General features: G+C 41.2%; 2 protein-coding genes across 5 annotated transcripts in view; one reads left to right on the plus strand and one right to left on the minus strand.

Moving 5' to 3' along the window:
• The window catches only part of LOC114669326 (zinc finger protein OZF-like), a 523,681-nt gene that overhangs the window by 395,092 nt on the left and 114,793 nt on the right, over positions 1–13,796 (plus strand). The window lies entirely within an intron of this gene.
• On the minus strand, positions 440–1,778 carry LOC127526359 (zinc finger protein 665-like). The gene has a single exon (XM_051921745.1). The coding sequence runs from the start codon at positions 1,676–1,678 to the stop codon at positions 788–790; it is 891 nt and encodes a 296-aa protein (XP_051777705.1). The 5' UTR covers positions 1,679–1,778; the 3' UTR covers positions 440–787.

Here is a 13,796-nt window from a genome sequence, read left to right on the forward strand (position 1 = left end):
ACGTAGTTCGATGAATTATGATTTGAAGCGCTGAGCAGGCATGTGCACTGATTAATGAAACATGGAGCGCGGTTTGAAACACCGAGCAGAACTGAGCCGTTAAAGGAGGCTTTGTGAAGCCTCAGCACACTCAAAGGCATTGAGCTCTGTATTACTGAGAGTCAGACACTTAACTCTCTAGTTAAATTTTGTAATTCGTATTGACATTACGCACTTCAGTTTATACTTAAGTGACGGCCTGAAACGACAATTCATTATTGTTCTTGTGGATTGCTGTGATTTCCTTTGTCTGTAGTGTTAAAGATATATTGTCATATATCAGCTATATATTGGTGAGGTGGCCTTCTGCTGTTACACACCTAAAATTTAAGATACTTTCCCAATAGAAATTCACCAGGCTAATACTGTAGAACAGTATTATTTTTTGCAACTGTTTTTTCTATTTATGATCTGAACCACTTTGTGTCCAAGCCCCTGTTTTATGCATCTATGATTAGGTCTTCACCTTTTGGTCTTAGTTTGCCCCTCATAAGCCATGCATAGGTGAGTTCTGTGTCCACAGGAGGCTGCTAGAGGTGGGCAGTGTACTTACCACTTTACTTGTGGTTTCCCCAATTTATTGTTTTTTGTTTTCATCAAATCTTTTTTGTAATTCATTTTCTGCTGCTTAGCATATTGTACTGTGTTCATCTGTGGATAAGGTGGGGGTGTTTGTCAGTTTTTTTCTCTCTCTTATATGAATTCTTTGATGTCTCTCAAGATATCAGCTTCTCCGTGAAAAGCAGTCCTATGGCTTCTCTCCTGTGTGAAGTCTTTGGTGCCTTTGAAGATTGCTTCTCCTTGAAAACTGTTTGCCACATTCAGAACACTCATACGGCTTCTGTCCTGTGTGAATTATTTTGTGGCGCTGAAAATTGCTTCTTTCTGAAAACTGTTTACCACATTCAGAACAGTCATACGGCTTCACCCCTGTGTGAATTCTTTGATGGCGCTGAAAGCAGCTTTTATCTGAAAACTGTTTACCACATTCAGAACAGTCATATGGCATCTCTCCCGTGTGAATTCTTTGGTGTTTCTGAAGATGGCATCTCTGTGTAAACTGTTTGCCACATTCAGAACAGCAATATGGCTTCTGTTCTGTATGAATTACTTTGTGGCGTTGAAAACTGCTTCTCTCTGAAAACTGTTTGCCACATTCAGAACAGCAATACGGCTTCACCCCTGTGTGAATTCTTTGGTGTTTCTGAAGATGGTGTCTCTGTGCAAACTGTTTACCACATTCAGAACAGCAATATGGCTTCTGTCCTGTATGAATTACTTTGTGGCGTTGAAAACTGCTTCTCTCTGAAAACTGTTTACCACATTCAGAACAGTCATATGGCTTCTCTCCTGTGTGAATTCTTTGGTGTTTCTGAAGATGGTGTCTCTGTGCAAACTGTTTACCACATTCAGAACAGCAATATGGCTTCTGTCCTGTATGAACTACTTTGTGGCGTTGAAAACTGCTTCTCTCTGAAAACTGTTTACCACATTCAGAACAGTCATATGGCTTCTCTCCTGTGTGAATTTTTTGGTGTTTCTGAAGATGGCATCTCTGTGAAAACTGTTTGCTACATTCAGAACAGTCATACGGCTTCTCTCCTGTGTGAATTCTTTGGTGGATCTGAAGTTTACTCATTTTAGGAAACCGTTTCCCACACTCAAAACAGCAGTGAAGTTTGATACCTGTATAAATTTTAAAAGAGAAAAACAAAAAGGTTAGTTTTAAATACACTACACTAATATTGACATTGTTACACCATCAAATAAAATCAAAAAAGTTGACCATCTATCCAAATGCTACTTTTCTCATCTGTATTACAACTACTCACCACATGAGCACAATTACAGGAGCCAAAAAGTTAAAATAGTCAAATAAACAGATCACATGAGGTAGGCACAAATCGACAAGATTATTGGTCACATTTTTCAATTACATTCCAGAATGGCATCATCAAATATCATTAAAATGTTACTTAAAATTATTTATATTTTTAAGTAACAAAAGGTACACATTTTCAGTTGCAACAAGGACCACCACAAGGGCAGCAAGAGTTGTGGTAAATTGAATTGAAAAACACATCAAACCACTTGTGAAAATGGGGATTCAGTACTGGGAAAGTTTAAAAAAAGAAAACACCTTTACTCATTTCCCAGGATTCGTTAGTGATATTGTATACAGTACTGTGCAAAAGTTTTAGGCAGGTGTGAAAAAATGCTGTAAACAAAGAATGTTTTCTGAAATATAAATGATGATTGTTTATTGTTATCAATTTACAAAATGCAAAGTGAGCGAACAAAAAGACAAATCTAAATCAAATCAATATTTAGTGTTCCTACCTTTTGCCTTCAAACCAGCATCAGTTCTTATAGGTCCACTTGCACAAAGTCAGGGATTTTGTAGGATTCTAGTCAGGTGTCTGATCAACCAATTCTACCAAACAGGTGCTAATGATCATCAATGTCACACGTAGGCTGAAACACAGTCATTAACTGAAACAGAAACAGCTTCAAACTGGGTGAGGAACAGCCAAACTCTGCTACCAAGGTGAGGTTGTGGAAGACAGTTTCATGTCATGGCGAGATTGAGCACAGCAACAAGACACAAGGTAGTTCTACTACATCAGCAAGGTCTCTCCCAGACAAAGATCTCAAAGCAGACTGGGGTTTCAAGATGTGCTGTTCAAGCTCTTTTGAAGAAGCACAAAGAAACGGGCAACGTTGAGGATCGTAGACACAGTGGTCGGCCAAGGAAACTTAGTGCAGCAGATGAAAGACACATCAAGCTTATTACCCTTCGAAATCTGAGGATGTCCAGCAGTGCCATCAGCTCAGAACTGGTAGAAACCAGTGGGACTCAGGTACACCCATCTACTGTCCGGAGAAGTCTGGCCAGAAGTGGTCTTCATGGAAGAGTTGCAGCCAAAAAGCCATACCTCCGATGTGGAACCAAGGCCAAGTGACTCAAGCATGCACGAAAACATAGGAACTGGGGTGCAGAGAAATGTCAGCAGGTTCTTTGAACTGAGGAGTCAAAATTTGAAATATTTGGCTGTAGCAGAAGGCAGTTTGTTCGTGGAAGGCCTGGAGAGCGGTACAATAATGAGTGTCTGCAGGCAACAGTGAAGCATGGTGGAGGTTCCTTGAACGTTTCGGGCTGCATTTCTGCAAATTGGAGTTGGAGATTTGGTCAGGATTAATGGTGTTCTCAATGCTGAGAAATACAGGCAGATACTTATCCATCATGCAATAAAATCAGGGAGGCGTATGATTGGCCCCAAATTTATTCTGCAGTAGGACAACGACCCCAAACATACAGCCAAAGTCATTAAGAACCATCTTCAGCGTAAAGAAGAACAAAAAGTCCTGGAAGTGATGGTATGGCTCCCACAGAGCCCTGATCTCAACATCATCGAGTGTTTCTGGAATTACATGAAGAGACAGAAGGATGTGAGGAAGCCTACATCCACAGAAGATCTGGGGTTAGTTCTGCAAGATGTCTGGAACAACCTAACAGCCGAGTTCCTTCAAAAACTGTGTGCAAGTGTACCTAGAAGAACTGATGCTGTTTTGAAGGCAAAGGGTGGTCACACCAAATATTTATTTGATTTCGATTTCTCTTTTGTTCATTCACTGCATTTTGCTGATTGATGAAAATAAATGATTAACACTTACGTTTCTGAAAGCATTCTTTGTTTACAGCAGTTTTTCACACCTGCCTAAAACTTTTGCACAGTACTGTAGATATATGCATAGTAATACAATCATTTTGCTCGACTTGTGACATGGATGCTAACAAGTCATAACTGCGCAATCAAAGTGCTAACAACTCACTCAGTTTAGCACCGGAAAAACAGCAATGAGCGCGTGTGCAATTATTTTTCAACTCTGCACACCACATAAGAAGCTCTGATTACCATCATTTTGAGCTAAGTGTACAGAATCAGAAATACACGGCCATGCATTTTCAAGATTATTCAGATGATTCTAAATATTGTCAATGTCCATGCGTTCCATGGAAGAAAGTTTGGAAGCCAAGGCCAGGTCTCAAATTATCCCACAACATAGGTTGAATCCTGAGCAGAGTCTTTGCTTAGTGATATAAATTCCTTAAGTTTTAGCAGAGGTTTGTTTAATAAACTCCACATGAAAAAGACAGTGAGGGAAGAAAATGCTGAAGCTTAACTCTTTCAGGGCTGATGTCGACTTTTGTCAAAAGGAGGAGTTGACGATGGTAATCAACTGTAAACTGTGACAAAACCAACCGTTACGTTTTAGTTGGACTTTCGATGCTAGAAGAAAAGGTAGATTCATTGGTCTGACCAAGATTCCCTTCGCTCTCGTGAGTAGCAAGACGCACACAATGGCAAAAATGGCACTGACATCTAGCAAGAGATCAAAGCAAATGCGTAAGGGAAAATACTCTGTGGACGATGTTTTGCCTATTATCTCTGAAGTGGACTATGACTTGTCGGACTCAGTTTTTTATAGAAGTGATTGAAAACGAATGTGAGGTTCCAGGTTCAGCTAATCGGTCCCCAGCTCATCGTGGTACTGACAATGTTTGCCAAGGAGGATTGTAACATAACAATGACGAGGTAGAAACCAAATTGTAATGCACTGTGACCATGGCCGCTGCTGCTGTCCCAGCCACACATTCTTGGCAAACTGGCAACCACAGCATGCAGCAACAGATGTTTTGTGTTGATTTCTGAGTGAAACCATTGTTTTTTAGAAAAAATATTCAGCCCTCAAAGAGTTAACCCACCGGTGGTCAAACAACCTGGACAAGAATACAATACATCAATCGAGGTTTAGATCCATAATAAATCTGGCAAGTGCCTGAGGGAGGAATGTGCTATTTAATCAGGGAAGTTGATTTATCAAGCTGGGGTTTGATAAATACATTAGCATCCATATCGATGATTAGTTGGAATTCAGAAAAACAAAGGATGAAAACAATGTATTATTCTATGGAGGAGAGGGCATACACTGAAACATGGGCGAGTTTTCTTCAACCAATCTCCATCAATTCATAACAAAAGTTTCTTGATGCAGTGTTGCATTAAGAATTATGTTTCTAGACTTCTCTGGCGCCTTCAACACCATCCAACCTCTGCTCCTTAGGGACAAGCTGACAGAGATGGGAGTAGATTCGTACCTGGTGGCATGGATTGTGGACTATCTTATAGACAGACCTCAGTATGTGTGTCTCAGGAACTGCAGGTCTGATATTGTGGTCAGCAGCACAGGAGCGCCACAGGGGACTGTACTTTCTCCAGTCCTGTTCAGCCATCGCACTTCCAATACAACTCGGAGTCCTGTCACGTGCAAACGTTTGCTGATGACACTGCTATCATGGGCTGCATCAGGAGTGGGCAGGAGGAGGAGTATAGGAACCTAATCAAGGACTTTGTTAAATGGTGCGACTCAAACCACCTACACCTGAACACCAGCAAAACCAAGGAGATGGTGGTGGATTTTAGGAGGACCAGGCCCCTCATGGACCCCATGATCATCAGAGGTGACTGTGTGCAGAGGGTACAGACCTATAAATACCTGGGAGTGAAGCTGGATGATAAATTGGACTGGACTGGCAATACTGATGCTCTGTGCAAGAGAGGACAGAGCCAACTATACTTCACTAGAAGGCTGGCGTCCTTCAACATCTGCAATAAGATGCTGCAGATGTTCTATCAGACGGTTGTGGCGAGCGCCCTCTTCTACGCGGGGGTGTGCTGGGGAGGCAGCATAAAGAAAGAGGACACCTCACGCCTGGACAAACTGGTGAGGAAGGCAGGCCCTATTGTAGGCACGGAGCTGGACAGTTTCACATCCGTGGCTGAGTGACGGGCAGTGAGCAGACTCCTGTCAATCATGGAGAATCCACTGAACAGGATCATCTCCAGACAGAGGAGCAGCTTCAGCAACAGACTGCTGTCACCGTCCTGCTCCACTGACAGACTGAGGAGATTGTTCCTCCCCCACACTATGCGACTCTTCAATTCCACTCTGGGGGGGTAAACGTTAACATTATACAAAGTTATTGTCTGTTATACCTGCCTCACACTCTCCAACTTGCATTGCACTTTTATCACTCTAATATTGTTTTCTATGAGTATGCTGCTGCTAGAGTATTTGAATTTCCCCTTGGGGATTAATAATCTATCTATCTAAACTTGCCTTCTGAAACACTTCCAAAACAAAGAACCTTCAGATGCTGAACACAATGAACCAAGTCCAAAACTACACATTTCTTTACTAGTAGTAGAGGAGGATGCAGCCACGCAGTAGTGCCTCGAGGCAGTTGGATGAACGATGATTCTTTAAACAAGGCTGTGCCAACTTGGTTTAAAGATCGGCAACACTCGAATGCTTGCAATCAGAAGAGAGGAGCATTGCAATCCACACTGAGATTAGACAGGAGAGAACAACACAAAAATGAGCAACAAAGAAGAACCGCAAACGAAATACATGATAAGGTGCCAAAAATGAGTGTAACCTGTAGTTCCGCCAGCAATCGTGTATAATGTACACAGTAGCGCCAGAATCCCACCCCAATCAGGAAAGCAGAAAGACCAATTTGTGGAGCCTTTGTGATCACCAGAGACGTGGTCTTGTGTGGTATGGACCGGGTAATTGGCAGTAAACGAAGATCTTCCATCCTTCAAAAGGTTACATTTGAATTTTTCTGCGCCCCTTTCAGAATAGCAAAGCAACTTGAAGAGAACTGGACATTGACGTGCGCGCTCACTTTCCCTGGTTGATATTCTATGTGCCCACATCATTTCCAGCCTGAAATTAGAGATGGTTGGAAATCAAAAAAGCCATTGTTTCTTTACAAAGCCAAATAATTTTCCTACTTTTAACATTATCCGTAACTGCAATAATTCTGATCTTGCCCCTCCTCGTTCCATCTTCTTGTCCATAAAGTTTCTATCTATTGGTAGGCTAGTGACGGTCCTGAGCCCTCATTTATAAACCCTGTGTATGCAGAAAGTGAACCTCGAAATGTGTGTAATGCAACTTCTCAAACAAAAGTCGAGATTTACAAATGAGAACTTGACAGGGGAACAAACGTATATTTAGAGCAACTCTGACCGACGCATACATAATATTTCAGTGAAACCCTTGATCAAGCAGAAATATGAAGCCAAACCAGCTAAATGACGACTCGCAAGCATAATAATTCATTTCACAGAGCTGTTCTTATAAAAGGTGCGTTGAAGTGACAAACATTACATCTCATAAATGATGACTATGATGAACAGATTGTATTTTAGTTCCTTTTAGTACCAATGATACGTATTTGCACTAAAGAAATTCTGTTTTATCATCACTTTATATCAGCTAGGTGTTGTCACTTCTTAGGGAGCAGGCCGACACCTCAACAGTACCTCTGCTGTGCTGGAAGCCATTAACTGACTTCTGTTGCACTACAGCTGGTGTTTTTATGTTTCCGACAACATAAAACGGCAACCTGCAGCCACGTCCAATGATACACAAGTCATCTAAGATGCAGCTGACAAATGTCACGTCTCCATGGCCTCGTTCAATCCACAATTCATTTATTTTGGGGCAAAACAGCCTTGACAGACGAGATGGTGCTGTACGTGGTGAACTGCTTGTTGGTGAAGTGACCCTGCTGACCCGTCTGTGTTTCATGTGGCCTGAACTATTCATTGCAACAGCAATCATGTCATTACATGTGCCAAATGATGGTGGCTGCCTGCTCAGACAGTTTTGTCCTACACCTTTCCTGAAACTCAGAGCACATAGAAGAGGCATTATAATACCACGTATGATCTTTCACTCTCAGAAGCAAAGCCAGATATTCTTGAATGCAGGTGGTGGGGTCTCGACGTGTCTGGCTGCACTACCAGCTAATGAAGTTTTCAGCATCATGACAGCATATGTATGAGATGGATTAGCAGTCTTCATATGTGAATGCTTACAAAGTAATTGCAATTTATAAAAAGTAAATTAATTTAGAAATTTGCATACGCCAGGTTTTATAAATCTGATTTTTTGGGTGTACATATCCATCCATCCATTTTCCAACCCGCTGAATCCGAACACAGGGTCACGGGGGTCTGCTGGAGCCAATCCCAGCCAACACAGGGCACAAGCCATGAAACAATCCCGGGCAGGGTGCCAACCCACCGCAGGGGTGTACATATTTTCCTGTTTATTTTCACGTTCGATTCTGCGCAGAGTGTTATAAATGTCGCCTCTGGTCTGGTGTGTGGGACTTTTGAAGGCCTGTCACCATGCGTGTGTCCCCATTTCATGGTGCTTTGGAGGTAAAACAGCACGGCACATAAATTTGAACACCTCATGGTAGAAACATAGTTTGGGCTTTTTAGCTTCTGAAGGACCAGAACTGGTTGCCATTATCGATGTAACGCTAAGTTAAAAAATGTTAGGAAAAAATCTGATTGGACCATGTCTGGATAATGAAAGCTTCATATAAGCCAGGTGATGAAACAAAACAATGAGCTGAAACAACAGAAGAAACCTACAAGAGAGAGGCTTAAAAAGAAGAAAACTGGTGTTCCAGACTGGCCAATCAGAAAGCTAAAGATTTGTTCGCTTTACCTGAAGACAGCTGACTATTCAAGGAATCCCAGAGATATCAAGGAACTGAAAATTCTGGAAAGCAGAAGCTGCAGAAAATGTTGGGTGGCGGTCATTAGAGTTAAAGGAGGATTAGAAAGTTAGTAAAGACAGGGGGTCACAAACTGGACTGTTCAGGTTTAAACAATGTAGTCAGGAATGACAAGAAGTCTATTAGCTTTAAGAGGATTGTCAGTGTTTGGGACTTAATTGACAATCAGACTATAATGTTAGGAGGAATGTTTTGCAGAAATAAAGTGAATTCCAAAGGATTCAGAAACTTTTTTCTTACAACTATAAGTTTCGCACTTCTCACAAAGAGCAGCTTTAGAATGTTTACATGATGCTACAATCTATAATGGAAGAACAGCAAAGTTCTAAACCTGTAAAAATGTAGTGAAATTCTTCTATTGGCTGCTCCCGTTCGGGGTTGCCACAATGGATCATCTTCTTCCATATCTTTCTGTCCTCTGTATCTTGCTCTGTTACACCCACCATCTGCATATACTCTCTTACCACATCCACAAACCTCCTCTTCGACCTTCCTCTTCTCCTCTTACCTGGCAGCTCTATCGTTAACATCCTTCTCTCATTAAACCCAGCATCTCTCCTCTGCACATGTCCAAACCATCACAATCTCGCCTCTCTGACTGTCTCTCAACTTGAGCTGACCCTCTAATGTCCTCATTTGTAATCCTGTCCATCCTCGTCACACCCACTGCAAATCTTAACATCTTTAACTCTGCCACCTCCAGCTCTGTCTCCTGCTTTATGGTCAATGCCACCATCTCCGACCCATATAACATAGCTGGTCTCACTACCGTCCTGTAGACCTTCCCTTTCACTCTTGCTGATACCCATCTGTCACAAATCACTCCTGACACTCTTCTCCACCCATTCCACCCTGCCTGCACTCTCGTTTTCACTTCTCTTCCACAATCCCCATTACTCTGTACTATTGTTCCCAAGTATTTAAACTCATCCACCTTCGCCAACTCTACTCCTTTCATCCTCACCATTCCACTGACCTCCCCCTCATTCAAACACATGTATTCCGTCTTTTTTACTACTGACCTTCATTCCTCTCCTCTCTAGAGCAGATCTCCACCTCTCCAGGGTCTCCTCAACCTGCTCACTATTATCGCTACAGATCACAATGTCATCAGCAAACATCACAGTCCACAGAGACTACTGTCTAATCTCTGACAACCTGTCCATCACCATTGGAAATAAAGGGCTCAGAGCCAATCCCTGATGTAATCCCACCTCCGTCACTCCTACTGCAGACCTCACCACTGTCACACTTCCCTCGTACATATCCTGTACACTCTTATGTACTTCTCTGCCACTCCCGACTTCCTCATACAATACCACAGCTCCTCTCGAGGCACCCTGTCATATGCTTTCTCCACAAAGACGCAATGCAACTCCTTCTGGCCTTCTCTAAACTTCTCCATCAACATCCTCAGAGCAAACATCACATCTGTGGTGCTCTTTTTGGCATGAAACCATCCTGCTGCTCACTAATCATCACCTCATTTCTTAACCGAGCTTCTACTACTCTAACTTCATGCTGTGGCTTTTTCTTTAGCCTTCGCCACCTCTCTCTTCACCTTGCGCCTTATCTTCTTGTACTCTTGTCTACTTTCTGCATCTCTCGGACTATCCCACTTCTTCACCATCCTCTTCCTCTGTATACTTTCCTGTATTTCCTCATTTCACCACCAGGTTTCCTTTTCCTCCTTCCTCTTTCCAGATGTCACGCCAAGCAACCTTCTTGCTGTCACCCTTACTACATCTGCTGTAATTTCCCAGCTGTCTGGTAAATCTTCACTGCCACCCAGTGCCCGTCTCACCACCATCCCTAAACTCAACCTTGCAGTCTTCCTTTTTCAACTTCATTTGATCCTTGGCTCTGCCCTCACTCTCTTCCTCTTCTTGATCTCCAACGTCATCCTACAGACCACCATCCTATGCTGCTTAAGTACACTTTCCTCTGCCACCACTTTGCAGTCTTCAATCTCCTTCAGATCAACTCTACTGCATAGGATGTCATCTACCTGTGTGCATCTTCCTCCATTCTTCTACGTCACCCTGTGTTCCCTCCTCTTCTTAAAATAAGTATTCACCACAGCCATGTCCATCCTTTTGGCAAAATCCACTATCCTTCCTCATTCCTCTCCTTGACACCATGCCTACCCATCACCTCCTCGTCTCCTCTGTTCCCTTCACCAACATGCCCATTGAAATCTGCTCTAATCACCACTGTCTGTCCCTTGGGTATACTGTCCATCACTTCATCCAACTCACTCCAAAATTCTTCTTTCAAAATGAAATTGCTGTTTTATTGTGGGTTTAATATAGATTGAAATCCTGTTTAAGTTTCTCTTTGAAAACAAAAAAAAGCACAAGACAACACTTTCAGGCCCATAAACCCTGACCTTAAAACGTACACTCATTTTTATTTTTCACTTACTTGTTTTAGATGAGGTCTTAGGTGGTGGCTGACCTTCCTGAATTTTAGGAGATGAAATTTCTTCAGTCGTCTTTGTGTCAGATTGTAATGATTCATATTTTACATTGATAGAAGACTCAGGACATAAAGAGTGTCTGTTATGAGAAGAGACTAACCCGGTCAATGGTCCATCTTGATGTTCGTAATGAGGGTCATCTTCTTTAACACTCTCAGAGCTGAAAAACTTCTGAGTCTCCTCTTTAAAACTCACTGACCCCAGTTCATGGTCCTCTTCCTTAATGTCCAGACTCTCCTGTTTCGGGTGGACACTCTCCCACTCACAGTCCTCCTCCTTAACATGTATGGTCCTCTCCTCCATGATATTCATGTTGGCCTTGCACATCTCCTCTTTCACATCCATTTAAACGTTGCAGTAAATGGCAGATTTTCCTTCTGTCTGTGAATAAAAACAGGATTCAATTCCATTAAAACTGATATAAAGGCATTTGATTTTCTTTTTATTATTTATTAATTTTTATTGCAATCATTCCATACAAATAGATCAATTTATAACCAAACAAAATTAAAGACAAATCAAACCCCACCCCTGAGAAGGAGAGCTTAGCTAAAGGAGAATTGCTTAGGGCTTTTTAATAAGGCAACAATAAACCAAAGAAAGGGAGAAATAAATATCTATGTAAATAAGAGATGGAGAAGGGAATTAAATGCGGTAATAGTTATTTCTCTTATTCTAAAATAATATTGATTAGATCCTGCCAGGTTTTGAAAAAAATTTGTACAGATCCTCTAACTGAGAATTTGATTTTTTCCAATTTCAAATATTATAAAACATCGGTTTCCCACTGACTTATCAGAGGAGAGTTAGGATTCTTCCAATTTAACAAAATAAGTCTGCGAGCCAAAAGTGTAGTGAATGCAATCACCGTTTGCTTGTCCTTCTCCACTTCAACTCCGTGTGGATGGATGGATGGAAGATAGAGAGATAGAGAGATAGAGAGATAGAGAGATAGAGAGATAGATAGATAGATAGATAGAGAGATAGATAGATAGATAGATAGATAGAGAGATAGAGAGATAGAGAGATAGAGAGATAGATAGATAGATAGATAGATAGATAGATAGATAGATAGATAGATAGATAGATAGATAGATAGATAGATAGATAGATAGATAGATAGATACTTTATTAATCCCAATGGAAGAACACCGAACACAGCTGTTAGTGGGTTAGGAGGGACTGGGACACCAAGGCTGTCTGAAAGGTAATTAAACATTTTGGTCCAAAATGATGTTAGTTTGGTGCAGGCCCAGAACATGTGACCCAGTGAGGCAGGAGCTTGGTTGCAGCGTTCGCAGGTTGGATCCTGCCCTGGAAACATTTTGGACAGTTTTAAGCGAGACAGATAAGCTTGATATATAATTTTTAGTTGAATAATTCTATGCTTTGCGCATATGGAGCTCAAGTGAATTCTCTGCTTTGCTACCTTCCACTCCTTTTCTGATATATTGATTAAGAGATCTTCTTCCCAATGTCCTCTTGGATCTTTAAAAGGTAGGGACTCTAATAAGATTTTATATATTGCGGAAATGGTGTTTAATTCCTCGAAATTGAGCAGTACTTTTTCCAGCATTGTGGAGGGTATGAGGTGAGGAAAATCGGGCAATTTCTGTTTAACAAAATTTCTAATTTGAAATCAGTGAAAGAAATGTGTAGCTGAGAGGTTGGCATTTGATTTTTTTAATAACCACTTAACTAAAACTGAGGTTAGGTTAGACAGTTCATAGCACGATGACACTAACTCATTACTTTTCATATCAAATAAGGTGAAAAATAAATTTGGGAAAGAAAGGAGGGTCTAAAAGACAAGGAAAAGAAGGAGGCCATTTTATATTTGTGTGTGTCAACAGTATTCACTACTTTGATTAAATATTCAGTGTTGTTGGGGTCCCAGAATTGTTATATCAGTTGAAGTTTGTCGTAGTGAAAAAGTATCACCAGAAGGCTTTTTACCCGAAATAATGGCTATTAGTAGTCTCGGGATAGGCAAACAGAGTCTACAGTTTAATTGAAATAAAATAACCATAATAAGAACAAGGACTCAACCCAATACGGCCAAATTGAGCTGAGCCCCGAACAGTTCCAAACCCAAAACTTGTATATCATTTCTTATCACTTTGTCCTTGTTCAATTAGCTCATTCTGCACCTGTTTGTACTGTCCATTGTTTCTCTCTAGTTTCTGTTTTGTCTAAGGCTGGGCAGATGGCTTCCTCTTACCATCTTTGGGCACTTTCTTATGTCGTTTCCTTTTCCAAACTTTTTTATAATGGTGGCCTGAAGCTTAAGCTTTGATTTAGAAAGAAATATGGCATGTGCCTTTATTTAATCATTTGCTTGGCATGCTTGATTTACATTTAATTTCTGTACTCAAGTTAAGTTTAGAAAATTAGTAATACTAGCATTTATGTTAGAACATTTTTTTTTCCTTTTCCTTGCATTACATAACGTGACCTTGGCAGCAATGCCTTCTTGCCATCTTTGCCGATTCAATATTTCAGCTGGCTTTGTACGTGCCTACTAAAACCATGTCTTCTGGCCTCCCTGAGAACAGATGTTCTCATGCCTTCTTATCTTGTCCTCGGCTAGTTTCTGTGCGTCATTTTTGT

This window comes from Erpetoichthys calabaricus (assembly GCF_900747795.2).
Source record: "Erpetoichthys calabaricus chromosome 1 unlocalized genomic scaffold, fErpCal1.3 SUPER_1_unloc_22, whole genome shotgun sequence".
Classification (NCBI taxonomy): Eukaryota; Metazoa; Chordata; class Cladistia; order Polypteriformes; family Polypteridae; genus Erpetoichthys; species Erpetoichthys calabaricus.